General features: G+C 45.9%; 1 protein-coding gene across 3 annotated transcripts in view; it reads right to left on the bottom strand.

Annotated features, from left to right (window-relative positions):
- The window catches only part of myt1b (myelin transcription factor 1b), a 100,785-nt gene that overhangs the window by 28,531 nt on the left and 44,754 nt on the right, over window positions 1-27,500 (bottom strand). For 2 of the 3 annotated variants that reach the window (XM_068341706.1, XM_068341707.1), the window contains exon 4: window positions 3,775-3,881. In XM_068341706.1, coding sequence (XP_068197807.1) covers window positions 3,775-3,881 — 107 coding nt within the window. Of the gene's footprint in view, window positions 1-3,774; window positions 3,882-12,585; window positions 12,661-27,500 lie in introns of those variants that run through there. The other variant, XM_068341705.1, reaches the window with a different exon arrangement.

Genomic DNA, 27,500 nt, shown 5'->3' with positions numbered 1-27,500 from the left:
AGCATTAAATCAGATTCAAATAAACAAAAAAACCTTGGTTTTTGAACGCTTCAGACATCGAACCAATCGGAATCTTTTTGGTCTTACAAATCGAACAAAATTTGGAAGTCGAACTCGAAACAAACGATTTTTTCTCGCCAGCAAGCGCGAGACAAAGGCGTGAAAAGTCGAGAGAAAACGTGACGGTAATGTGGTTTTTATTTTAGCGTAGAGAATAGAGTAGAGTATAACTTTATTTAACCCTTACGGAGGTTCCATCAGGGAAATTAATGTCTCCTTCGCACACGGCACAGTAAGTACACATAACACAGGAAAAGCACACAGAACACACCAGCACACAGTACAACAGTAGTACAACACCAAATAGAAAGATTAATAAATAACCCATCAAGAATATATCAATGGAAAATCATAAATAGGCATAGAAATAAAAAAAATAAACAGGCCTAGTTAAGTTTTCACTTAATTTGCATTCCATTGCCTATGGTACGAGTTACGGTACCGTAAACTTCCGTCCAAAAGACAACGGTAACTCGTACCTTACGCTAACCTGATTACGTAGATGGTTTGTTTTTTTTCTTTCTTTCTTTCTCATGTTTGCTTCTTTTACATTTCTTTGATATGTTTCATTACTATACAATTTGATATATAAATGAAATTATAAAATAACATATTATGTTGGGAAAAAAAGGTCGTTTTCTAGCATCTTGGAACAGATTAAGACCATTTACATTATTTGTAATGGGACAAAAAAAAGTACAGTATTTGGAATTCAAACAAATCGCTATTCGAACAGCCTTCCGGAACGAATTGTGGTCGGAAACTGAGGTTTGCCTGTACATCGCTCGTGATTGATGAGATGAGTGAAGTGTACACTTACGTACGTTCGTACAGGAAAGAGAATGTTTGGTAGATTTTAGCGTAGTTAGATAAAAATAAAATGTGGATTTAAAGCAGCGACATTCTGACACTTTGTGTCAGTAATTAGATGGAGTCTCAGGTGAAGCCAAACGGTTTGAACGTTACTGACCGCATCACATCAAAACGACAACAGTGGGTTTGTGTTTGTGTGAATAGAACCTTACATAAGACTCTCTCACTCCACTCCTTTTTCATCCTCGCTCCTTTGACTCCTCCTCACACCGACAGTCGGCTGATAAATCAAAAAAAAAAAAAAAAAACATCTGAAAGGAGACCCTATTGCTTTTATGTGTCGCCATAGTTACGCACATTTAAATAGGTAAGCGCATCTGAGTTCTCCTCTTCTTCCTGTCCATTTTTTTTTTTTTTTTTTCCGGAGCTCATTAAATTTGCATGAACACAAAGTCTCACACCGACTGAATCCAGATGCAGCCGGACGGCGTCTTCTGTCGTACGTTTGGAACTTTTACGTTGTTCATAGGTGGGACAAGCCCCATCCTGTGTGAAGCGGAGGTGTGTGTGTTTAACTAGTGTGAAATATAGGGTAGAGTAGCAACAGGGAAATAAGAAAAGGAGCAGGAGGAGGACGGAGGTTGAGCTCATCCCTACAGGCTGCGTTGCACATTATCAGTCATGTCCTTCTTTGTGCGCCGGTTCGGTGCAGGAGGGGTCGGCTCAGCTCTGCTTTCTGACAGCTCTATGTAAATGGATGGCTGGGGGCGATGACTTCAGAGAGAAGGTCACCCTTCGCCTCCTGGTGCACATAAACGACTCTTTTATTCATTTGCAGGTTTACAAGAGCAGGAGAGGAGCGGAGGTGGCGGAGGAGCGCTGACCAGCGCCGACACCTCCTGGAAGGATCGGCCAATTAGAGCTGCACAGCGTGGCTCCCCCCCCCCCCCACATGGGCCGACCACGCCGTCGGCCTCCATGTTGGGTCCCCCCACCACCAGGGTTTCATTTTAATAATTCACACAAGTAAGGGGAGGAGCAGGGAGGAGGAGGCGGCGTGATTCTCACTTTATATACGAGGGGCCCGAGCGACTGACTGCATAATGGATCACAGGTTTGCCCTTTACAGTGGAAGGCGAGTGGATGTGGGTTCAGAACCCAACATCTAGCTGGATCCAGACCCCCCCCCCCCCATCGTGCTCAAAGCCGTTGGGGTTTTTTTTCTCCTCCTCATTAACGCCACGCTTCAAAATAAAAGTCACTTTCATTTTGCAGCAGTTTGATGCGAACTGACAAAACTGATTCCCCAAATACAGAATTTCAAGCAGGAAGAGAACAAGTGTGTGGGCCTAGAACCTACGACCTCAATGCTTTCTTACACCTAACACACGTCTCACCAGAGGTTTATTTCTTTTTTTTTTAGCTGTAATAATCCCATTTGTAGTAGCAGCACAACATTTATCTTAGTCACCATTATTGGCTCATATTTTCTTTACCTCTTTTAAGCACCGTGATGTTTCCTCCAACAGATTGTGATTAAATAAGAATACGTCAGGGTGCAGACGGTCCCTCCAAGAGGATCGTGTTGATGATCATGATGTGTTCTGAAGGATTCTTACTTCACTGCTTCCAACGGTCAGTCCAACACTTTGTTTCTCACTTTCTGTCAAGTAACTCCTCCCTCTAAAAGTGACTCCTCCCTCTAAAAGTAACTCCTCCCTCTAAAAGTGACTCCTCCCTCTAAAAGTGACTCCTCCCTCTAAAAGTAACTCCTCCCTCTAAAAGTGACTCTTCCCTGTAAAAGTGACTCCTCCCTCTAAAAGTGACTCTTCCCTGTAAAAGTGACTCCTCCCTCTAAAAGTGACTCCTCCCTCTAAAAGTGACTCCTCCCTCTAAAAGTAACTCCTCCATCTAAAAGTGACTCCTCCCTCTAAAAGTGACTCCTTCCTTTGAAAGTGACTCCTCCCTTTAAAAGTGACTCCTCCCTCTAAAAGTGACTCCTCCCTCTAAAAGTGACTCCTCCCTCTAAAAGTAACTCCTCCCTTTAAAAGTGACTCCTCCCTCGAAAAGTAACTCCTCCCTCTAAAAGTAACTCCTCCCTTTAAAAGTGACACCTCCCTGTAAAAGTGACTCCTCCCTCTAAAAGTAACTCCTCCCTCTAAAAGTGACTCCTCCCTCTAAAACCGACTCCTCCCTCTAAAAGCAACTCCTCCCTCTAAAAGTGACTCCTCCCTCTAAAAGTAACTCCTCCATCTAAAAGTGACTCCTCCCTCTAAAAGTGACTCCTTCCTTTGAAAGTGACTCCTCCCTTTAAAAGTGACTCCTCCCTCTAAAAGTGACTCCTCCCTCTAAAAGTGACTCCTCCCTCTAAAAGTAACTCCTCCCTTTAAAAGTGAATCCTCCCTCTAAAAGTGACTCCTCCCTCTAAAAGTGACCCCTCCCTCTTGAAACGACTCCTCCCACTTGAAGCGACTCCTCCCTCTTAAAGTGACCCCTCCCTCTTGAAACGACTCCTCCCTCTTGAAGTAACTCCTCCTTCTAAAAGTGACTCCTCCCTCTTGAAGCGACCCCTCCCTCTCGACTCGCCCAGGAGCAGAAATCAAACCAAATCAATAAAAGTCATATCTTCAGATGAACCTCAGTCGTCAGTGGGAAGTAAACTACTTTCATTATGCCCTGGGGACCCCCCTCCCCCCCCACACACACACACCCCCCACCCTCCTCTGCTGCCCTGGCTTCCACGCTTTCTTACTTTCCCCGCTGAGTTAGGGATTGGGGAAATGCACAGGAAGCACAATCAGTTAGAAGGTGTGTGTATGAGTTGTGTGTGTGTGTGTGTGTGTGTGTGTGTGTGATGGGGGGGTCGTTGAAGGGACGGGGCTGCAGGGCCTTGTCACTCACCATGATTGGTCGACGGCTCTGCAGTCTCTGGGAGGCCTGGCAGCGGCTGCTGGTCCTCTCGCCTCGTGTCCACCGCTGGTTCACCAGCTCACCCCGAAACTCATTTTCTACACGGCAAAAAAAGAAAAAGGAAGAAATGGATTGGGGGGGTGATGGAAGGGGGAGGTGGGGGGGGTGAGAGAAAAAGAGACATCATATGAAATCAGAAACATCAACAGTGGTCTGGATAAAGGAAGGAACGGGGAGGGGAGGGGGTGCTACTTTGAGGTCGGAGCACTCGAGCGTGTTGTAGGCGCTCCTTTATTAACTAAAGAAGCATTGTGTACGCCACACACACACACACACACACACACACACACACACACACACACACACACACACACACACACACACACACACACACACACACACACACACACGGTTAAGTGCCTCAGCTGCGGCCCCTGTCAGTCCACTATTAGAATCAATCAAATTTGCACATTTTTATCAGGCGTCTTGGGGTGCATGTATAAGCGCATTGGGGGGGATGGGGGGGGGGGGGATTGGGGAGGGGAGACGGGATAAAGGACAGCCAGTAAATAATGAATCATACATAAATCAAGACTTTTTTTTTCGCCCCCCCCACCCCCACCCCATTTTTTTTTTCCCATCAACATAATAACCCCCCCTCACTTCATCTTCCTGATTGGCCAGAAGAGAAATTACAACCCCCCCCCCCCCCCCCCCGTTCTCCTGTTAAAGAAGACCGAACAGAACCCGCTAACAAGGACTCGTCTTTAATACCTCAAACCTGTGTGTGTGTGTGTGTGTGTGTGTGTGTGTGTGTGTGTGTGTGTGTGTGTGTGTGTGTGACCTATGAGTACCCCTCACACACACTCTGCCCCACCAGAATATAATATGACTTGAAACAGCAGGGATGTTATTCATCATCAACTTTTTCCCATAAAACGGTTCATTTTAAAAAAAATGTTTTAGAAGTGGATCAATAGCGGCTGTGGACGAATCAGATTCACTCCTGCTGACCTTTCCAGCCAATGAGAAAGAGTTAAGGGAATAAATAAATAAATAAATAAATAAATAAATAAATACATAAATACATAAATACATAAATACATAAATAAATAAATAAACAAACGTGCAATCTGAGACGTCGATGGAACCATTCACTCGTTCTCTCCATTTCTACCTGGATCTGAAGCACAACTAAAAAAAAAAAGCAACGGTAATCTGAAAGGGAGACAACAAAAGGCTGGACGTCCGTATCAGAGAGGTCTCAACCCCCCCCAACCCCCCAACCCCCAACCCCACCCCCCTGCTGGTGCAAGTAAACCCCGTGGAAGCCCAGCCAGCAGTCTGATAAAATGCTTGTTGGTCAACTTTCAGCTGCCCCCCCCCCCCTTCAGCGAAAAACAGATGAGAACAGCAGGACTGTTGGTGTGCATCTCTATCTCTGTCTCAGCAACCCCCCATCCCCACCCCACCCCCCAACACACACACACACTATCCAGGAGCACTTATTCCCCTTTCCCTTCTGTTAAAGGGAGCATCCATCCTGCATTGTTAGTTTGGGAGCCAACAAATCTTCCTAAAGGCCAAATATATAACAGCACTATTAGGACCCGCCGCCTCAGGCCCCCCCCCCTACCCTCCCCTGTCAGCAACTCTGCTCTATTCAACCCCCTCCACCCCCAAACCCCTGTGCATTATCTCACAAAACCCGTCCCTTTCTCCTCCATCTTTTGCTGTTGTGTGTGTAAACCTGAACATGTGGATCCTTTGCAGGACAGAACCGGGTCTAAATCTGAGGTGAAGATGTGGACGCTCTTAATATTTGATCAGCTGCTGTTCACCCCCCACCCACCACCACCACCACCAACACCCCCCCACCCAACAGGATTGTGAGGTTTTATTCAGACGCAAAGTTCTGACTAGTTCTACTAGTCAGCGATGGAGACAGACAGCTTGTGCTGCTGAAACAATGGGGGGAAAAGAGACCTAAATCCATAGTTGGATTAAAAAGTGTGGTGAGCTGTGTGTAACAATATTAGTGTTCATACAGGGTGGGGCCAGCTGGACCCGGGTCCTGTTAAGCAGGATTTAGAGACAAATCAGTGTGATTAGAACAAGTCTGAGGGAAGAGGCACGGAAATCAAAAGTTGTGCAGCAGGACGGTCTGGAATGTCTCCAGACAAAAAAAAAAGAAAACTCACAGTAACCAGATTATCTGGCAGATGTGACAATTCAATTTCGGACGTATAGATAACCGGAAAAATACTTGAGACGAACCGTCAGAAGCTCTGAGACGTCAAAACGCAACCCCCCCCCCCCAAAAAAAAAACAGAGGCAACGATCTGAAACCTGAGCAGGATTCAAGTCAATCAGGAAACCAGAGAGGTTCTGACTTCTAACAGAGTTTTTAGACTGGCCAAATCTAACAGTTTCAAGCTATTTAGTACTTTTTATTATTTTATTATTTTGTTATTATCATATTATTATTATTATTACTATTATTATTATTATTATTATTATATTATTATTTTATTATCATTATTATTATTATTTATGTTATTTTTATTATTGTTATTATTTTATTATCATTATTATTATTATTATTCTGTTTTGTTTTATTTTATTATTAGTATTATTATTATTATTATTATTATTATTAGTATTATTGTTATTATTATTATTATTATTATTTGTATTATTGTTATTATTATTATTATTATTATTATTATTATTATTATTAGTATTATTATTATTATTATAGCCTTTTTATTCTCTTGGTTTCTTCATGCTGAAAACTAGAACTTGAGTGATGAAGACAAAACCAGAACCCACTTTCTTCAGCTTCTCTGTGTGGAACTCAACCTGTTCAGGTGCGCCGCGCTAAAGCGCAAACTCATGTTTATCTTGGGTGTAATTTTGTGCTTGATTTTGTTTAGTTTTCACACGGAAAAGCCGATCAAATCTCTTGAATACAGAAGAATAATCTGGTTTAGTCCCGGTTTTAAAACCTTTTCACTAAAATAACAAAAGAAGTTAGCAGTTGGTTGGAGTAAATGTTACCAAACAGGTGCCTGACTCTAATGAAAGAGGCTTTTCTCACTTTCCTGAGGTCGACATCGTTTGTCTTATTTCTAGCAATCCCATGATGCAGGTGAATAAACTCCGCTTGTTGCAGTCTGCAGCCTCCAATCACTCTTGGATGATGTTGCTTTTATGTGTGTGTGTGTTTGTGAGGAGATTGTGTGGTCCTAACAACTATGAGATGGGAGTTTTAAGGGCGTGGGGGTTTGGGAGACAGGACGCCATGGTAACCAGCTTTAACGGCAGCTCCCCTGAGGGCGACCCTGACCTCAGCATCTGACGAACAAACGTCCCTCAGAAAACACACCTTCAGGGATCGAACACCTCCTCGTCTCGGGCCCGGTTGGTGCTTTTCATCTCCGCACATGTGAGGACGTTTGCATATCTGGGACACCTTTTTAATTAATTTTCACTTTTTTTTAATTTTTTTTTTTACATTTTTTTTATTTGCTTCCCTTTTAAGACAGGCCATGGAATTAATTATTTCCATGCCTTGATTTTAAAAGCCTCCTCTGCGGTGAAAGCCTGCTTGGCCCTGACCTTTGCTTGTGTTGCTTAGATTCCTGATAGGCTTTGGATGACAAGGGTACAATTTGGCCCCAGCTGCTCCTCCAACATGTTTATTGCGCTCCCTCCTCTGGCACCTGCTGTCCTCACCATGGGCTATTCAAGCCTTCATAAATAGAGTGGTTTCCTCCTATCTCACTAAAAAAACCCCCACAAAAAACACGCAGCTTCCTATCAGGGCCGGCGCTTCATGCAGCAGCATAAGGGACCAATAACCTAATTCTGTAATCCCTGAAACTAGGCTGCATTTCACCGGAAAAGTAAACACAAGAACAACAATAGGTGTTTTTTCGCCCCTCTGGCCATGGGGGGGTGGGGGTCACGATGAATTTTCTTGACCTCATTGATGGAACGATTGCATACGTAACCCTCTGAGGTCAGTTCCTGTTCTCACACACACACACACACACACGTCTGACGTGTGTCTGGTCATACGTTTTGGTCAATGTTGCTGCCGAACACGCTTCTCCTTCACATCACAGCTCTATACGTGATTTAAAGCGACCCAGAGGATGCTGGGAGGAACAGATCACAAGATCGACGCGCTCGACTGGAAGATTTTTATACGTGATAAACATTTGATTTATTTAAAAAGAGAACAGAAATCATTTTGTGCCCAGAGTGTGATGCTGAAGTCAAAATCAGGTGAGAATAAAGTCAGAAACAGCATCAGAATTATAACAACTCTACTTTAAACTACATCAGTAAATGTTTTAGTCTCTGATACTTTGATAAACTTCTTTCCAGCACCAAAGTAATGCTCCAAATTTGCTAAAATGTGTTTTCTCAAGAAAGAAAATTTGGAATATAACTTTCTTTTCTTTTTTTTTGCAGCTTCATCTTACAAAAGTTGCGATTGCGAAGCAAAACTATAAAAAATGTGAAGATAATAAATGTTAAAAAAAAAGGCAGTTAGATTACAGCGATTTAAATCTGGAACGCTGAAAGAATTCATTCACAGGCTCTGATTTCTTTTTTTTCTTTTTTTTTTTAAAGTTTTCATAAAATAAGATCCAAACACAAATTGCAGATTATTTGCTGTCGATGCTTAATCCGGATGTTTTTCCCAGAATAAGTTTGGAAAGGAGGAAGTTTTCTCGTCTAACATTGAAAGCAGGGACGGATAGCGGCTTAAAAGAGAGAGAGAGAGGTGTGTGGGGGGGGGGTGACATAACACTCTGTATCATCATCATCATCTTCATCATCATCATCTCTTTCCTCCATCTTAGGACGCAGGTGCTTTGACAGACCGTGAGGCGCACACGCAGCACATTACGTGACCATCTGAGCAAAACAACGAAAAGGTGGTGCTGGGGGGGGGGGGGTTGGGATAGGAACGGGGAAGGGGGGGGGGGGGTAAATAATAACACATCCTGCATCACTTCAAAATCCGGTAAAACGCGTCGGTTCCGTCTCCCGGTGTTTATTTCCAGCGCGCTTTGAGGACTTTTTTTATTTTTTATCTGCGCACCGCTGAAGGCGGCTGACATTTGAAGAGAGCATCTCTGTTTTTTTGCTGCAGAGGATCAAATGGCCAACCCCTCCCACCCTCACACTCACTTCATCCATCCATCTGTCCGTACACACACACACACACACTCTCAACGCCCACTATAACATCGTAATAACAGAATTTCACGCTGAACTCTTCCACTCTTCCAGCCACGGTGAGGGCGCAGGAGGTGGTTTTTTTTTTATTTTATTTTATATTTTTATGGATCTATAGGACTCGTTTATGATCCTGTCCGTCCACCCAGTGTCCATCAGAAGCTGAGACAGAACTGAAACGCAAAAAACGAAAGAACTACAGTTGGTTTATTCCCACTTATAAATAGGAATAAAAGGGACGGAAGAGTCCGAGCAGCGACCTCTCTTCCTGTAGCGCGTTACAGCATCAATAACGTGGACAAAACGGAGATAATCCAAGTCAACAAAATCTGCACTTTAAAGAAAAAAGAAAAGAAAAAAGAAGCAGGTCAAACTGTTAGAGGACTAAGTTTGACATCATAATGGAGGAAAGATTGAATATGAACGCGTGAAAAGCGCGCAAAACGGGAGCTGTCGGGTGATGCTTCCCCGGCGCGACAATGACGCGCAGAATGGAATCAAACGTAAAGCGGTTCCATAATTCTAACACGCACCTGTACATCCGATGGAAACACAAACAGCGTTCATCTCATTACCTGCATTCAACAATATTTCCGTGTGTGTGGTGGTGGGGGTGGCGGGTGGGTGGGTGGGGGGGGGTGGCGCTGTGTCCTTGCTGTGTTCCTGAGAGTTGCTGCCAAGTAGTAGTTTACTAAAAAAAAAAAAAAAGAAAGAAAGAAAAAAAAAAAGATATTCCGAGTAAAGCTTTCCCAAAACGTCCAGATGTGATGAAGAACGCGGACGGGCGGGTTGAGGCTTCTCTCTGGGCGGCCTCTCCTCCTCAGAGCTCCGGCGCACGGCTCCGGGTCGGGGCGTGAAGACGTTACTTGTTTGTAAGCAAAAACATGGCTTCATTTGCCTTTGTCAGCGAGAAAAAAAAGCGTAATATTGACTTACCTTTCCCTCATGAGCCATTGTACCCCCCTCCATCCCCGATCCACTCCCCCATCTCCTCCCTCCGCCCTTTGCCATGACATCACGGGAGCTGTAGTAAAACCTCCAGCATCAGATGGGCAGGGCTTGAGGTCCCCCCCGTACTACACACTCACTCAATGGGCTCATGCGCACGGACACACACACACACACACACACACACACACACACACACACTCTCTCTCTCTCTGCCTTCTTCACACACACACACACACACACACACACGAACACACTTTTACTCCCCTCAGACAACATTTCTCCAACATCGCATTCTGTATCCTCACACGCGTAAATTACGCACCGCACTGACCTCGTGTTTTAAACGGGTCCGTAAGCATCAGTGAATGCATATCGGTGTTACTGTACCCCCCCCACCCCCACCCCCCCACTCCCCCCGGCCTCCCCACGCATCCTGGAAAGTGGTACCGTCCAATAATTCATTCAGGGGGCATTATTTTTTTTTATTTTTTTTTGTAGAGGCTGGATTGATGTAGGCCGAGGAGTTGTAGTTGGTGTGTGTGTGTGTGTGTGTGTGGGGGGGGGGTGATGACACACACACACACACACACACACACACACACACACACACACACACACACACACACACGCACACACACACTATCAATCTGAATAATCACTGGAAGAAAACAAAAACGCGTAAAACAGAGGAACTGTAGTGAATTTCGGGCTGAAATCGCGCGATGCTTCCGGGTGTTTGGAGCAGATCTCCATCAGTCAAAGTGTGATGAACAACAACAACAACAAAACAGGGTTGATGGTGCGACTTGGAGTCGCTCCCAAATGTTGCTTACACCGTGGTTTTAGCTGTGCTGGTTTCAAACCATTAGTGGAAATGACAACCATTCATTACAAGCCATTTGAGAATAGTCTCCACAAATGCCATCCTTTATCTGCTGTCTCCACGCCGCGCACGCAGGGAATATTCAAAAAGCTCAACCTTCAGCTTTCAGAAATTCTATTAAATTCTTATCTCTTTGCAGCAGGCTCTTTTTGTTCAATCCCATTGTTATGCATTGGAGCTGAAATCAATCACTGGCCTGTGAGCGCCGGCATCAGTGTGATTTCAGGCTGGGAGCGCGCACAGAGCAACAAGCAGCGACAGTGGGGTAAAAACACGAGTGGACGTGTGGAAAAACATCAGGTAGGCCCAAGACTGAAGTTGGGTCAGATGTCAGGAGCGTGGAGGTGAATGAAGTGAGAAACCAACATGAATCTTTCCTTTCCCACCCTCAGGACTGCAGACAGCTCCACGGAGCCGGTGGTGCGTTCAGGACCCCGGACAGTTCCGAGCCCACATCAGCTGCTGCAGCAACAAAAGGCTTTTGTCTGAAAGTTATTTCATTCACCAGTTGTGCTTTTTTTTTTATTTATTTATTTTTTTAACATCATTAAAGTTGTGCGTGTTTTGATTTATTATTTTATTAGAAATTAAAAATAGCATCACTGATTACAAAAACTTTTTTATAGTTTTCTAGAGAAGTGAAGTGATATCACTTGTGGATACATTAAAACGGAAATAGAACTGTTTTAAAAACAATTTCAAAATCTCGTTTAATTTCATATATTGCACTTTTTAGCTGTTTTTAAAAATAAATATAATTTAAAAGTCATTCTCGGTAAAAAAAAAAAAAAAGTAGAGTGTTTGCAACATTAAACTGAAGTAAATAACTTCTGGAAAGGGAATAAAATCAAAAAGGACTGAATTATATTAAAACTTGCAAAAAAAAAAAAAAAGTAAAGAAAAAACAGGTAAAGTTAACCCAAACTCGATGAGTAACTAATTATTATCCAAACTAAAACTTCCTGTAAGCTTCAACACATCCACGTCTGTCCTGAAATGAGTGTTAATAAAGTTAATCAAACTTCTCAGACCCAGTGACCAGCTGCTGAAAACTGGGCTCTGGATGCAGATGGTTGTGTGGTGGCAGCCGGTATAAATATTACATGGGGCGGCAGCTGACTGGGCGCTGAGGTTGGGACCCGGAGAGGCCCCTCCGGTCCCTCGACAGATGGAACAAGCCGACAGACTAACACAACAAAACAAAAAAAAAAAAGTTTTTAATAAGCCCGCAGCTTGGCATTGTCCCCACGGTACCGGGGCCACAACGGGCCCCTGGGGGACCAACCGTCCTTTGTCTGGACAGTTTGCACGGGGGTCGAAGTTTAGCCGCAGTTAAAGAGTTCATGAGTTTCTGCTGAGGGATTTCTGGAGTGTTTTAAAGTCACAGCCGGTGTGTGGGGAGACGAGGGAAGGGGGGGGGGGGCGTTTTTTAATCCAGATTTAATCCCGCGCGTCAGACTGCACCATCTTTATAAACGTTTATTCTGAAAAATAAATACAAACTCCTGATAATATTGACTCGTAATCACCACACAAACAAACAAGATGAGTCAAAGCACCGGATCTTATTTCAGAGTCATGACTGAACAGAAAACAGAGCAGGAAACATGAAGTTCTCGCTTTAGGTCGCTGGAAACTTCAAGGAAAAGGAAAAAGAAAGAAAGAAAAAGAACCAACGAGGTGAATAAATAAATAAAATATCTGCTACGAACCCAGGAAGGTGCGGCACAGCTTCATGTCTGCGGTCTGCGCGCCTCTCCTCCGTCCTGCTGCCGCCGACAAGTTAACTTCTGTCGCAAAAGTTGCTTCAAACTTCGCTTCAACTCCGGCGGAGGGAGGGGGCGGGACCAGCATTTGACTGACACTCCCAGTCAGCCAATAAGAAGCAGCGATACGCCGTGCGGTCCGGAGCAGGAGCCAATCCCGAGCCTCCGGTCTCAGTTTTCACCAACAATAGCCTGAGCAACAAAGAGCATCTGCTGCTCCCGGATAGTATCACACAGACCCCCCCGGGACCAGGGTGAGGGGCCCCCACCGGGAGAATAGCACCAGAACCCAAAGCAGAACCTGAACCAGGAGAACAAGGACCAGAACCACAATCCAAACCATGACACCCATAACCAGGAAAACTGTAACCTAAACCAGGAGAAACAGAACCCAAACCAGGACCAGAACCCAAACCAGAACCTAAACCAGGCAAAACAAAACCCAAACCAGGACCAGAACCCAAACCAGGACCAGAACCCAAACCAGAACCTAAACCAGGCGAAACAAAACCCAAACCAGGACCAGAACCCAAACCAGGACCAGAACCCAAACCAGGACCAGAACCCAAACCAGAACCTAATCCAGGAGAAACAGAACCCAAACCAGGACCAGAACCCAAACCAGAACAAAAACCGGAACCCAAACCAGAAGAAACGGAACCCAAACCAGGACCAGAACCCAAACCAGGACCAGAACCCAAACCAGAACCTAAACCAGGAGAAACAGAACCCAAACCAGGACCAGAACCCAAACCAGGACCAGAACCTAAACCGGAACCCAAACCAGAAGAAATGGAACCCAAACCAGAATGTAAACCAGAACCTAAACCAGGAGAAACAGAACCCAAACTAGGACCAGAACCCAAATCAGAACCCAAACCAGAAGAACCAGAACCTAAACTATAAGCAGAACCCAAACAAGGAGAACCGGAATCTAAACCAGGACAACCGTAACCACGAAAACTGTAACCTAAACCAGAACCTAAACCAGAACCTAAACCAAAACCTAAACCAGGAGAAACAGAACCTAAACCAGAACTAGAACCCAAACCAGGAGAACCAGAATCTAAACCAGGACAACCGTAACCTCAACCAGGAGGATTAGAACCCAAACCAGGGCCAGAACCTAAACCAGAACCCAAACCAGTAGCACAACCAAAACCAGAACCCAAACCAGAAGATCCAGAACCAGGAGAACCATAAACCAGAACCAGGAAAACCAGAACCTATACCAGTAAAACCAGAACCAGAACCATTAGAGATCACCATGACTTGAGCCGTGAAGCAGGAACTTCACTGAGTTTTCTTCCAAACATCTTGTGTGTGTGTGTGTGTGTGTGTGTGTGTGTGTGTGTGTGTGTGTGTGTGTGTGTGTGTTGTGTGTGTGTGTGTGTGTTGGAGGCCCTGGGTCATGTGACCAGGGTTAGCAGATGCAGCTCATTTCGCTAAGCTAAGGGACATTCTGTGTGTGACTCCAGGCCCATTCACACCGTCTCTGTCTGGGACAGACACACACTTCCTCCCTCCCCACAGCAGATGGTCTGCCAGATAATGAGCTCTCCCATCGCTCGCCCCCCCCCCCCCCCCCCATCCCCATCTCTCTGAGACGTAATGGGGGATAAAGCCACCTCAACACATTCTATCTCTTTTCTTCTTCCTCATGTCGACACGTTTTCCTGTGTTCTCCTGAACGACCCAATAATTACCCCTAATGAGAGAAATCTGTGGACGTCTATAGATTTATAACCGTGTGTTGAACTAAAAGCAGCTCCAACCTGCTGAACAACTTTAATCTTTTATTATAAGTAAGTCTAAGTAAAGTCTGACTTAAACGCAAAATTCTGACTTAACTTAAGAGCTGACATTTGGTCAGTTATTAAACCAAATTATCCACTTTTAACCACGTGAAACTGATCTAAACTAAGATCAAACAATCCTCACAATCCATTTGAAAAAGTTCCAATATGATCAATAAACTTATAAACTTTAAACAAAGTGCAAAACAACTGTTTTTACAGCACAGAACGAAACTGAATCAAACTGATCTCAGCTGAGGCTGAACAGTTTGGACGACTAAAGATGAATAAATTTAAATTTGCTGAACCTACTTAAACACGTGTGTATAAATGTATGTTTACATGTATACATTAAAAAAAACATTAATTAACGCATTACGTTTACTTTTATTTCATCATTATAGGCTTAAAAGAATGGAATCGGTAACATTTCTAAAAAAAAAACCCAAACAAAAATAGAAGTTCACATGACGTGTGAGTGTTTGAAAAGTTAGTTTAAATAAATACACTCTGACTTGTTGAGAAAATAAATTGTGATTAATTATTAATTATTGATCACATGACCGTCGTCATCACCAGCCTTCACAAACCCTGGTGAAAGTAGAAACTCCTCCGCTGCTGCTGTCATCAGGCAGCATCACATCAGAACCACCGGCCTGGGAGACAAAAGCTCTCGTCTTGCTTGGGGGGGGGGACGCTTCTCCTTCATCAGTGTGGATATGTGTGTGTGTGTGTGTGTGTGTGTGTGCGTGTGTGTGTGTGTGAAGCAACAGAGAGTGGAGCAGATCTGGGATCTGTGTGGAGGAGAGACAGGAAGTTCTTTTGGGCTCATGAACGGAGAGACGTCTGATGTCAGAGTCAGAAGCTTCACAACGAATTCAAACTGGATCTGTCAGCCTCATCACACACACACACACACACACACACACACACACACACACACACACACACACACACACACACACACTCACACACACACACACACACACACACACACACACACACACACACACATACATATATATACTGTCTATACTGTATATAAACTCCCCTCCTTGAGTCGTCACCTTATCGTGGTGGAGGGGTTTGTGTGTCCCAGTGATCCTAGGAGCTATGTTGTCTGGGGCTTTGTGCCCCTGGCAGGGTCACCCATGACAAACGGGTCCTAGGTGACACAAAGGACGGCTCACAGACCCCTCATGATGAATAACAACGATGGACCACGTTTTCCCTTGCCCTGACACGGGCCACTGGGGCCCCCCTCTGGAGCCAGGCCTGGAGGTGGGGCTCGAAGGCGAACGCCTGGTGGCCGGGCCTGCACCCATGGTGCCCGGTCGGGCACAGCCCGAAAGGACAACGTGGGTCCCCCTTCCCATGGGCTCACCACCTGTGGGAGGGGCCATAGGGGTCGGGTGCATTGTGAGCTGGGCGGTGGCCGGGGGCCGGGACCTTGGCGATCCGATCCCCGGCTACAGAAGCTGGCTCTTGGGACGTGGAATGTCACCTCTCTGGCAGGGAAGGAGCCTGAGCTGGTGTGTGAGGTCGAGAAGTTCCGACTAGATATAGTCGGGCTCACCTCCACACACGGCTTGGGCTCTGGTACCGGTCCTCTCGAGAGGGGTTGGACTCTCTTCCACTCTGAAGTTGCCCATGTTGAGAGACGCCGAGCAGGTATGGGTATACTTATAGCCCCGGGCCGGTGGACGAGAGGGTAGCCTCCCTCCACCTTCGGGTGGGGGGACGGATCCTGACTGTTGTTTGTGCTTATGCACCAAATAGCAGTTCAGAGTACCCACCCTTTTTGGAGTCCTTGGAGGGGGTGCTGGAGAGCGCTCCCACTGGGGACTCCATCATTCTGCTGGGGGACTTCAATGCTCACGTGGGCAATGACAGTGAGACCTGGAAGGGCGTGATTGGGAGGAACGCCCCCCCCCCGATCAAACCCGAGTGGTGTTCAGTTATTGAACTTCTGTTCTTGTCACGGATTGTCCATAACGAACACCATGTTCAGACACAAGGGTGTCCATACGTACACTTGGCACCAGGACACCCTAGGCTGAAGTTCGATGATCGACTTTGTGGTCGTATCATCGGACTTGCGGCCGCATGTCTTGGACACTCGGGTGAAGAGAGGGGCGGAGCTGTCAACCGATCACCACCTGGTGGTGTGTTGGCTCCGATGGTGGGGGAAGATGCCGGTCCGACCTGGCAGACCAAAATGTACTGTGAGGGTCTGCTGGGAACACCTGGCGGAATCCCCTGTCAAAAGGAGTTTCAACTCCCACCTCCGGAAGAACTTCAACCACGTCGGGTGGGAGGCGGGGGACATCGAGTCTGAGTGGACCATGTTCCGCGCCTCCATTGTCGAGTCAACCGACCGCAGCTGTAGCCGTAAGGTGGTCGTTGCCTGTCGTGGCGGCAACCCCAGAACCTGCTGGTGGACATCGGCGGTAAGGGATGCCGTCAAGCTGAAGAAGGAGTCCTATCGGGCCTTTTTGGCCTGTTGGAGTCCTGAAGCAGCTGATAGGTACCGGCTGGCCAAGCGGAATACAGCTTTGGTGGTTGCTGAGGCAAAAACTTGGGCGTGGGAGAAGTTCAGTGAGGCCTTGTAGGACGACTTTCAGACGGCTTCGAGGAAATTCTGGTCCACCATCAGGCATCTCGGGGGGGCGGGGGGGCAGTGCAGCATCCACACTGTGTATAGTGGGGATGGGGCGTTGCTGACCTCAACTCGGGAGGTTGTGACTCGGTGGGGAGAATACTTCGAAGACCTCCTCAATTCCGGGGACACGCCTTCCCATGAGGAAGCAGAGTCTGGGTTTTCTGAGACGGGCTCTCCTATCTCTGGGGTTGAGGTCACCGAGGTGGTTAAAAAGCTCCTCGGTGCAGGGCCCCGGGGGTGGATGAGATCCTCCCGGAGTTCCTAAAGGCTCTGGGTGTTGTAGGGTTGTCCTGGTTGACACGCCTCTGCAACATCGTGTGGACGTCGGGGACAGTGCCTCTGATTGGCAGATTGGAGAGGTGGTCCCCCTTTTTCAGAAGGGGGACCGGAGAGTGTGTTCCAACTACAGGGAGATCACACTCCTCAGCCTCCCTGGCAAGGTCTATTCAGGGGTTCTGGAGAGAAGGGTCAGTTGGGAAGTTGAATCTCGGATTCAGCAGGAGCAGTGTGGCTTTCGTCCTGGCCGTGGAACAGTGGACCAGCTCTACACCCTCCGCAGGGTCCTTGAGGGGCCATGGGAGTTCGCCCAACCAGTCTACATGTGTTTTGTGGACTTGGAGAAGGCGTTCGACCGTGTTCCTCGGGGGGTTCTGTGGGAGGTGCTTCAGGAGTATGGCATACCTAACCCCTTCATCAGAGCTGTTCGGTCCCTGTACGACCGATGTCAGAGTTTGGTCCGCATTGCCGGCAGTAAGTCGGATTCGTTTCCAGTGAGGGTTGGTCTCCACCAAGGCTGCCCTTTGTCACCAATTCTGTTCATAACTTCTTTGGACAGAATTTCTAGGCGCAGCCAAGGCGTTGAGGGTGTCCGGTTTGGTGGCCTCAGTATTGCATCTCTGCTTTTTGCAGATGATGTAGTGCTGTTGGCTTCATCAAGCCGTGATCTCCAACTCTCACTGGAGCAGTTCGCAGCGCAGTGTGAAGTGGTTGGGATGAGAATCAGCACCTCCAAATCTGAGGCCATGGTCCTCAGTCGGAAAAGGTGGAGTGCCCTCTCCGGGTTGGGGATGAGATCCTGCCCCAAGTGGAGGAGTGTAAGTATCTCGGGGTCTCATTCATGAGTGAGGGTACAATGGAACGGGAGATCGACAGGCGGATCGGTGCAGCGTCCAGGTGTCCAGGTTCTCCCTTAAAGATAAGGTGAGGAGTTCGGTCATCCGGGAGGGACTCGGAGTCGAGCCGCTGCTCCTCCGCATCGAGAGGAGCCAGAAGAGGCGGATCGGGCATCTGGTTAGGATGCCTCCTGGACGCCTCCCTGGTGAGGTGTTCCGGGCACGTCCTACCAGGAGGAGGCCCCGGGGACGACGCTAACAAACAATTTTATTTTTTAACATAGTACAGAAAAAACATCTCCGTCTCGTCTTCAGCTGCTTCTTCCTCATCGTGAGTCACGGCGGGTGCTCCGGGCTAATAATGTGATTTCATGTGTTTTATTCTGATTTATTGTACAGTAACATGATATTATGTGTTTTTAATTGTTTCCTAGTGATTTTACGATTCTAGTATTTGTGCCTTAAAATATGTGAAGCTGTAACTACAGTTTTAAAAATGATTTTTTCGTGGATCACCTGAGACGTCCGTCCTCTTGGTTAACCCTTACCTAACTTAGCACCTCTCAGATAAAAGAACCCAACCACCATTTGAAATAGACGTGAGAAACTGACCCTAATCAGCTTTGATGGTGTGTGTGTGTGTGTTTAATGTGTGTGTGTGTTTAATGTGTGTGTGTTTAATGTGTGTGTGTTTAATGTGTGTGTGTGTGTGTGTTTAATGCCCCACTGACGTCTTTCTGAACACACACACTGCCTTCGGCTCTTCATTACTCACTTATTATGGTGCTCCTTCCTGTCTCTTTTGTGGTACTTATGGATGTTTAACAGGCGTGTGCATGTACACACACACACACACACACACACACACACACACACACACACACACACACACACACACACACACACACACACACACACACGTTATTTTAACTGTGTGAAAGAGAAAGGCCAACAGACAGACAAAGTTGGGTCTGGATGCCACCTTGGATGACCGTCATCTGTACCCCAACCCCCACCCTCCCCACCAAACACACCCAATCCACAGGGGAGGGGTCCGGCAGTGGGGGGGGGGGGGGGGCACATGGAATAGGGTCAGCTTTGCCACAAGACATCACGTCGCTCCTCAAACCTGGACCCACCGCTGGACTTTGCCCCTTTCTCTTTCTACCCCCCCACCCCCACCCCATCACCTCCAACCATCTGAGATGGCTGTAAATAAGCCTTCCTGTCACATCCCTTCTTTACCCCCCCCACGCCGTCCAGACTAGCATCATCACACAGTCTACACCCCCCCCCCCAACTCCCCGTTGAGATGACCCGACTGACCCCTGTCACCTCCCAGTCACCTCCTCCCTCCTCCCTTCTGCTCCTCTTCCTCCACCAGAGCCCCCCCCCCCCACACACACACACACACTTGACCCCCGCATCCCTCCATCCTCTCTCGTGTTGCCGTTGGCAGCGACTCCCATCACCCCCCCCCACACCCCCCCACTCTTTTTTTTAGGGCTCACCAAACCAATCGTCACTCCTCCATCAGCTCCTTCAGCTCCTTCAGCTCCTTCCTCTCCCCGCCCCCCTGTGCCCCCCCCCAGCAGCGGTGGGCCGGGCCAATGTTCACCCTGAGCAGCGGTAAATACAGGCAGCACTTCACATACAAGGCCTGATTACAATGACAAAAGCTGCCACACTTTAGGGAGGAGCTTGAAGCAATTTGGGGGCTGCGGGGGCCATTGAGCGGGGGGGGGGGCATACTTAATGGGCTTTGTGTGCCAGAAGAAAAGGTTCTGAGCTTCTGGGCCCAGCTGTCACGATGGAAAATATCAGACTGACACAGCAGCCGACGCTCTCTGGCTCGCTCTCTTTTCTTCTATCACCCCCCCCCCAGCCCCCCCACGCCCCCAACCCCCATCCACACTCAGATCACTCCCTCCCCCCCTATTCTACCCCCCACCCCCCCTCTGGTTAGCCAGCACAAAAAGTGAAAGCTGTTGGAAGAAAGAAAAAAAACTAAATGAGAACTCCTCTTGATGTCACACACACACACACACACACACACACACACACACACACACACACACACACACACACACACACACACACACACACACACACACACACACATAATGCACAGTAGGCTGACTCTGCAGCAATTATTCAAACCCCAAACCCAGAGGGATAAATGACATTATTACATTTCACTACTTAATTACGTGTGTGGATGGTTACGAAGCGTTCGCCGTGATGCATTCATAATGCAGTGACATAAAGTAACATATAGTCCCTCCGCTTCATGAAACACCCTTTCATCACCAAAAAACAAAAAACAAAAAAACAAAACAAATAGAGGAACAGTCAAGAAAAAAAAAAAATCCACCAAATGAAAAGACGCTGAAGTAAATATAGACTGTTCAACTCCAGCGTTCAGTAGATTTAAAAAACCAGAGTTTATTTGGTGCAGATGATTTTTTTAAAAATTTTTTTCCTCCAGTGATAATGAGCTTGGCTCAAAAACAAAGACACACATCCTCTGAAGCAGCTTTTTTGGTTCCGCTTTATGGATTCCATGTACGCAAAAGAACTGCTCACACACTCCAGATCAGACTGTATTACACCAGCTCTGTGACTTATGGCAGCGTAACAGTGGAAGCATAAGACACACACCCACACACACACACACACACACACACACACACACACACACACACACACACACACACACACACACACACACAGACAAACACATGCGCCCAGTCACACGGCGCTGCGTTATTGAAACGCAGCACAAAAGCCAGAGTTGGATGTTGTTTCACTCTAATCTCTTTGATACCACTATGGCGCTGCTAAGCTCCAGAAAATCAGCTTAGCAGATGTCCTGAAGTGTAGGTGGCTTGTTTCATGAGGCAAGAGAAGAAAACACTACAAGAAGAAGAAGAAGAAGAAGAAAAAGAAGAAGAAGTGAAAGAGGGAGGAAGAGGAGGAGGAGGAGGAGGAGGAGGAGGAGGAGGATGGGGGCAGGGCCACAGATCTGGAACGACTTCCCAATGAATTCAACTCCATCCCCTCTTCACTCGTTCCAGTAAACTAGTTAGTTCTTTCCTTTCCTCCTGTGTGTGTGTGTGTATGTGTGCGTGTGTATGTGTGTGTGTGTGTGTGTGTGTGTGTGTGTGTATTTGTGTGTGTGTGTGTGTGTGTGTGTGTGTGTGTGTATGTGTGTGTGTGTCCCGGCCAAACAAGTCGTCACACTCATGACGATGATTGTGATAATGATGGTAATGACCTTTTTTTTTTCATTTTTTTTTTCATAAGGTTGCACAGCCTGCTTTTTACCCTCAAGCCCAGACCTGTACTCAGATGTCAGCTGATTATAGTCACACACACACACATGCACACACACACACACACACACAAGCATGCATGCATTATCAGCCCAAGTAAGACATCTGTATGCAAATGTCATTATGTTGTTGGTGAGGCGGCGGGGGGAGTGGGCCGGGGGTGAGTGATGTTATGATAGTGAAGGAGGGACTGAAGAAGGTCAGGCTGTAAAAGATTGTGTGTGTCAAGAGCTGGTATCCATAGTAACCAACTAATCCAACCCAAGATGGCTCACTGATGTTGTCATCTTTTATCCCTCTCTCCAAACTCATGCGTTGCACTTGTGTCGCTCGGTCACATGACTCCTCTCCTTCACACACAGCGCTGCTGAAGACGGAGCAGCGAGACGTTCACCAACTAGATTCAAACACTTTCCTGAGACTTCTAATCTGATTCTGTTTCTGCTGAGCCATCAAGATGCAGATTCATATCCCTCTGAAGGAATGTTATACTTGTGGTTTTGTTTGAATGGATGCAATCACTATAATGGCTTGAATCATTCCAGCGAGAACGGCGCTGTAGCGACAAAACGCGAGCATCATCACATGATGCAAGGAGGAAGAGGAGGAGTGTTCTGAGAATGAATCTGTGAAGGCCTACACTGCTAAAAGTGATAGATTTATGTGCATCTTATATATCAAGATAATTTTTAATGAAACCCAGAAGAAATCATCAGACAGGAGTTCATGAAGTGAACAACATGTTTAAATATCCCTGAGGTCCACTTCTTATATTAGAGTTTAAACGTGGGGACAAATTATGACACAGTAGACAGGCTTATAATTATAGTACCCTATTTAACAGTTCAAATGAAAATATTATTAAAATAATTCTAACTGATTATTATTATTTATATCATTATTATTATTATCATTATCATTAATATTGTTATTATTATTATTATTATTATTATTATCATCATCATCGTTGTTATTATTATTATTTTATTAATGAAATAACAATAATAATAATAATAATAATAATAATAATAATAATAATAATAATAATAATAATAATAATAATAATAATAATAATAATAATAATGGATTGTGCAATGGCTCGACTAGCTGTGGCATGCTATACATTGAGACCGTAATGCTATCTCTCTATATGTCGCTATTAAAATGTTCAAACACCTTTGCTCTATGAACTAAATTCCCATCTACTTCTTTTCCTTTTGGCTAACCTTCATTCCTCTCCTTTCCAGGACAAACCTCCACCTCTCTAGCTTCTCCTCCACCTGTTTTCTACTCTCACTACAGATCACAATGTCATCTGCAAACATCATAGTCCATGGAGATTCCTGTCTAACCTCGTCTGTCAGCCTGTCCATCACCATAGCAACAAGAAGGGGCTCAGAGCTGATCCCTGATGCAGTCCCACCTCTACCTTGAACTCCTCTGTCACACCTACAGCACACCTCACCACTGTCTTACAGTCCTCATACATGTCCTGCACTGCTCTAACATACTTCTCTGCCACTCCAGACTTCCTCATACAATACCACAGTTCCTCTCTGGGCACCCTGTCATCAGCTTTCTCCAGATCTACGAAAACACAATGCAGCTCCATCTGGCCTTCTCTATACTTCTCTATCAACATCCTCTGGCACCTGTCAATAGACTTCCATCCCTATCCTTAATCACCCTAACCTGCTGCACATCCTTCCCATCTCTGTCTCTCTGTCTTGCCAACCGGTATAGATCAGTCTCTCCCTCCTTACTGTCCAACCTAGCATACAAGTCATCATAAGCTTCTTGTTTGGCCTCTGCAACCTTTACCTTCACCTTACGCTGCATCTCCCTGTACTCCTGTCTACTCTCCTCAGTCCTCTCAGTGTCCCACTTCTTCTTAGCTAACCTCTTTCTCTGTATACACTCCTGTACCTCCTCATTCCACCACCAAGTCTCCTTATCTACTTTCCTTCCAGAACACACACGAAGTACTGTCTTACCTGTCTCCCTGATCACATTAGCTGTAGTTGTCCAGTCATCTGGAAGCACCTCCTGGCCTCCCAGAGCCTGTCTTAACTCCTTCCTAAAAGTCATGCAAGACTTTTCCTTTTTTAGCTTCCACCATTTCATCCTCTGCTCTGTCTTTGCCCTCCTCATCTTCCTCACCACCAGAGTCATCCTACACACCACCATCCTATGCTGTTTGGCTACACTCTCACCTACCACTACTTTACAGTCACTGATCTCCTTCAGGTTACATCGTCTACACAAGATGTAGTCTACCTGTGTGCTCCTACCGCCACTCTTATAGGTCACTCTATGTTCCTGCCTCTTCTGGAAGAAAGTATTCACTACAGCCATTTCCATCCTTTTTGCAAAGTCAACTACCATCTGTCCTTCTGCATTCCTCTCCTGGATACCAAACCTGCCCATCACATCCTCATCACCTCTGTTTCCTGCACCAACATGTCCATTGAAGTCTGCTCCAATGACAACTCTCTCACTTCTAGGCATGCTCTGCATCATTTCATCAAAGTCCAACCAGAATTTCTCCTTCTCCTCCAGCTCACATCCTACCTGTGGAGCATATCCACTAACAACATTGAACATCACACCTTCTATTTCTAGCTTCAGATTCATCACTCTATCTGACACTCCTTTTACCTCCAGGACATTCCTAACAAACTCCTCCTTCAAGATAACTCCTACTCCATTTCTCTTCCCATCTACACCATGATAGAACAACTTGAACCCTGCTCCTAAACTTCTAGCCTTGCAACCTGCCATGAACTAAATTCCCATAATGCAGCTAATGTATATAATGTACAGGGGTTTTTTTTGTCAACAACTGTGTGTGTAAGCGAGTCAAGTGCAGTCATTCATTTGTTTTCCGCTCGCCTTACCTTACTATAAAAATGGAGGATTACATATCTCAACTCAAAATGTTTTCAATGTTTTTGTTCAGAAGGAGCGGCGCATGGACTTCATTTATAAGTAAACGTGACATATAAGCAAACGTGTAGGAAACAATGTTTTTTTTAAATCAAATGTGCTACAGTTTGTATATGTAAACAAATGTGCTATGACACTTTAAAAATAACCCACTCACTGTTGCTAATTAAATGGTGAATAAGCGAAGCTGCAGGTTCATGTTTTTGTAAATGTAACTATGATGAAATCAGTGCCTCACCAGCCATGAATCTCAGCGCACGTCACTGCCTCACACAAGGTTAGACGGTGAGTTGGTTCTGAGCCTCTGCATCCTGAGTGCACCGCCACTACGGGCCAACATGACCTAGAGCTCCTTAGACGCATGTTTTCCCTGATGATGGGAGGAAACTGGAGAAAACCCATTCAAACATGGAGAGAACATACAAACTCTACACAGAAAGGCCATGTTGGGAATGCTGGGGTTTGAACCCATGACCTTCTTGTTGTGCTAACCACTGACATGTCCACCCTGTGCCTGAGTCCTGCATTAGGGTTCTGTTGGCTGTTGGGTCAAGTCACCACTAATGAGGGTTCCTTTGTGAACGCACCGGCTGCTGTACCTACATCGCTATAAGCCTGCTGCGTTATAATAGGGATCTAGACCCCCCCCCCCACCCCAAAAAGAACTTTAATCTTTATTCACTGTGAAATCTCCTGATGGAGTGTTGGGACACACATTTAAACTGGGATTGGTACCAACAACGAGCAAACCTCAGGAAAAAAGTCAGCCGAATTTTGTTCCCCTAAAAGTCTAGTCTAAGTCACAACCACTACCAGTACCACTCTACCCCCTGCCTTATTACATCCCACCCCCTCATTCCAGGGGTGGGATGTAATTGTCAGTGTTTGTCCGTTCATCCATCTGTGCAGATAGAAAGATGAAAGAAAAAGCACGTTAGTCAGGCAGCAAAGGGGATGAATGTGAGATGATGACCTTGACCTTGAGAAAACTCGGTCAAGGTCAAATTTCAACTTTTGTACATTTTTTTTTTCACATATTTCAGGACACGATATAAAGACGAAACAAAACGCATCATATTCAGGGAGGCAAGGGGATCAAAATTAGACCACAAACGTGACCTTGAAAAACTAGGTGAAGGTCATATTTTCACTTAGATAGATAGATACTTTACTAATCCTGGAGGAAATTGTATAAATATATACTTTTATATATACTTTTACACCTTTTTAGGTTCACATCTCTGAAACCTGGTGAGATATAATCACAAAACAAAAAGACAACAATCCAGAGGCACAAACATGTGATGACGTTGCGAGATGTTGCCGTCTCTGACTGCCTTGTTGCTTCTGTCCTCAGCCAATCAGAACGCTTGTTAGAGTGTTGTGTATGTTTTCCGAAAACGTTCAAACACGACTCATGGAACTTTGCTGTTAGGCTAACGATAGGTGCGTTGGCGGCTTCAATTGTCTTTTGAAGGGTTGCAGTGACGCCCACTATCGCTACCTTTCCTCTTTCTTCCGGAGAACTTCTTGGTAGTTTTTTGTTTTTTTAACAGGTACAAGGGGCCGCTTTTGGTTCTTCTTCGTCTGCCATCTTTCTTTTCAGATTATAAATGACCTCCAGCTTCTAATGGATCCATCTTAGAGGTCAAGCCGACGACTGATGTCTGTATGGAGGTTCAAGAGACACTTAGACAGACTCCAAGATTCACCCACAGAAGCCATGATGGAAGCAGAACAGACAAGAAGGAGCTCAGCCGTTCTTGGAACTATAATCTGAATTTCCGCCACACCGCACCTATTTAGTGACGATACTTCTGAGTGTTCGTCATCATGCAGCTACTTCAAACAGGAACTAGAAGACCCGTCAGAGAGCTCGACTAACTCCAACACCGTTATTGTCATTCAAATCTGGGCAACCAGGCAGTAGTTTCCAGACGAAGCCACAACAAAAGCTTCCAACCAAACGGTAATCAGATTCAGCTCATCAGCGGCCTAAAAAAGAACCCAACAACAACGTTTCTAAACAGAATCCATTCACGGCCCGTGGCGGATATCTGATGCTGAGATAGCGATTTGGATTTAATAAAAACGACAGCGATCAAATCAATACTGATAAGTGTCTGCATGGATTCCACTAATGTGACAGAACCTGGGTCCAGGTGCTCCAGAAACTACTTATTGTTTTGATATTCTTGTGTTATTGTGCATTGGACAACATTAAAAGATTAGAAATGATATGATGGGAAAAAATATAATGGAATAAAATTGTAAAAAAAAACAACAAAAAACTAATGGGTGTTCAAATAAAGAAAAATTGTCACATGAGAAGAATTCTGAAGACACTGGAGACGCTCTTCTCATTCTCCATCAAATTCCAGGACAAAAAACTGTTCACACCAACACAGAGGACCCCCCCCCCCCCTCCCTGATCCCCCTGAAGGCCCACTGGAGACCAGCTGACTGAAAACTCACGGACACACATTTATACGTGTGAAAGAAGGAACACACAAGAACGACTGGAGGTTTAGGAAAGGGCTGCTCCGAGAGATAAAAGACAGACAAATCAGGGACAGATCCATCTCTGTCTGCACACACACACACACACACACACACACACACACACACACACACACACACACACACACACACACACACACACACACACACACACACACACACACACACACACACCCTCTCAGCTCAGGCTGATGGGTAATTGAGGCACTCACAACACAGATTGGGACACGGTGTCATGTTGTGCCCCAGGTCTGGCTTGTCGCCCCCGCCTTATGGTAGCATGCTGTGACACGCTCTGGTACGCGCACACACACACGCACACACGCGCGCACACACACACACACACACACACACACACACACACACACACACACACACACACACACACACACACACACACGCATGCACACAGACAACAAAAAGGTCATTTCACATGTGCTATTAAAAACACATGCCTGCGACACACCTGCACGTGTACACACACACACAC

This window comes from Antennarius striatus, chromosome 2 (genome assembly GCF_040054535.1).
Source record: "Antennarius striatus isolate MH-2024 chromosome 2, ASM4005453v1, whole genome shotgun sequence".
NCBI lineage: Eukaryota > Metazoa > Chordata > Actinopteri > Lophiiformes > Antennariidae > Antennarius > Antennarius striatus.
Note: the sequence above shows the minus strand (reverse complement) of the source record. Positions and strands in the feature narration are given on the sequence as shown.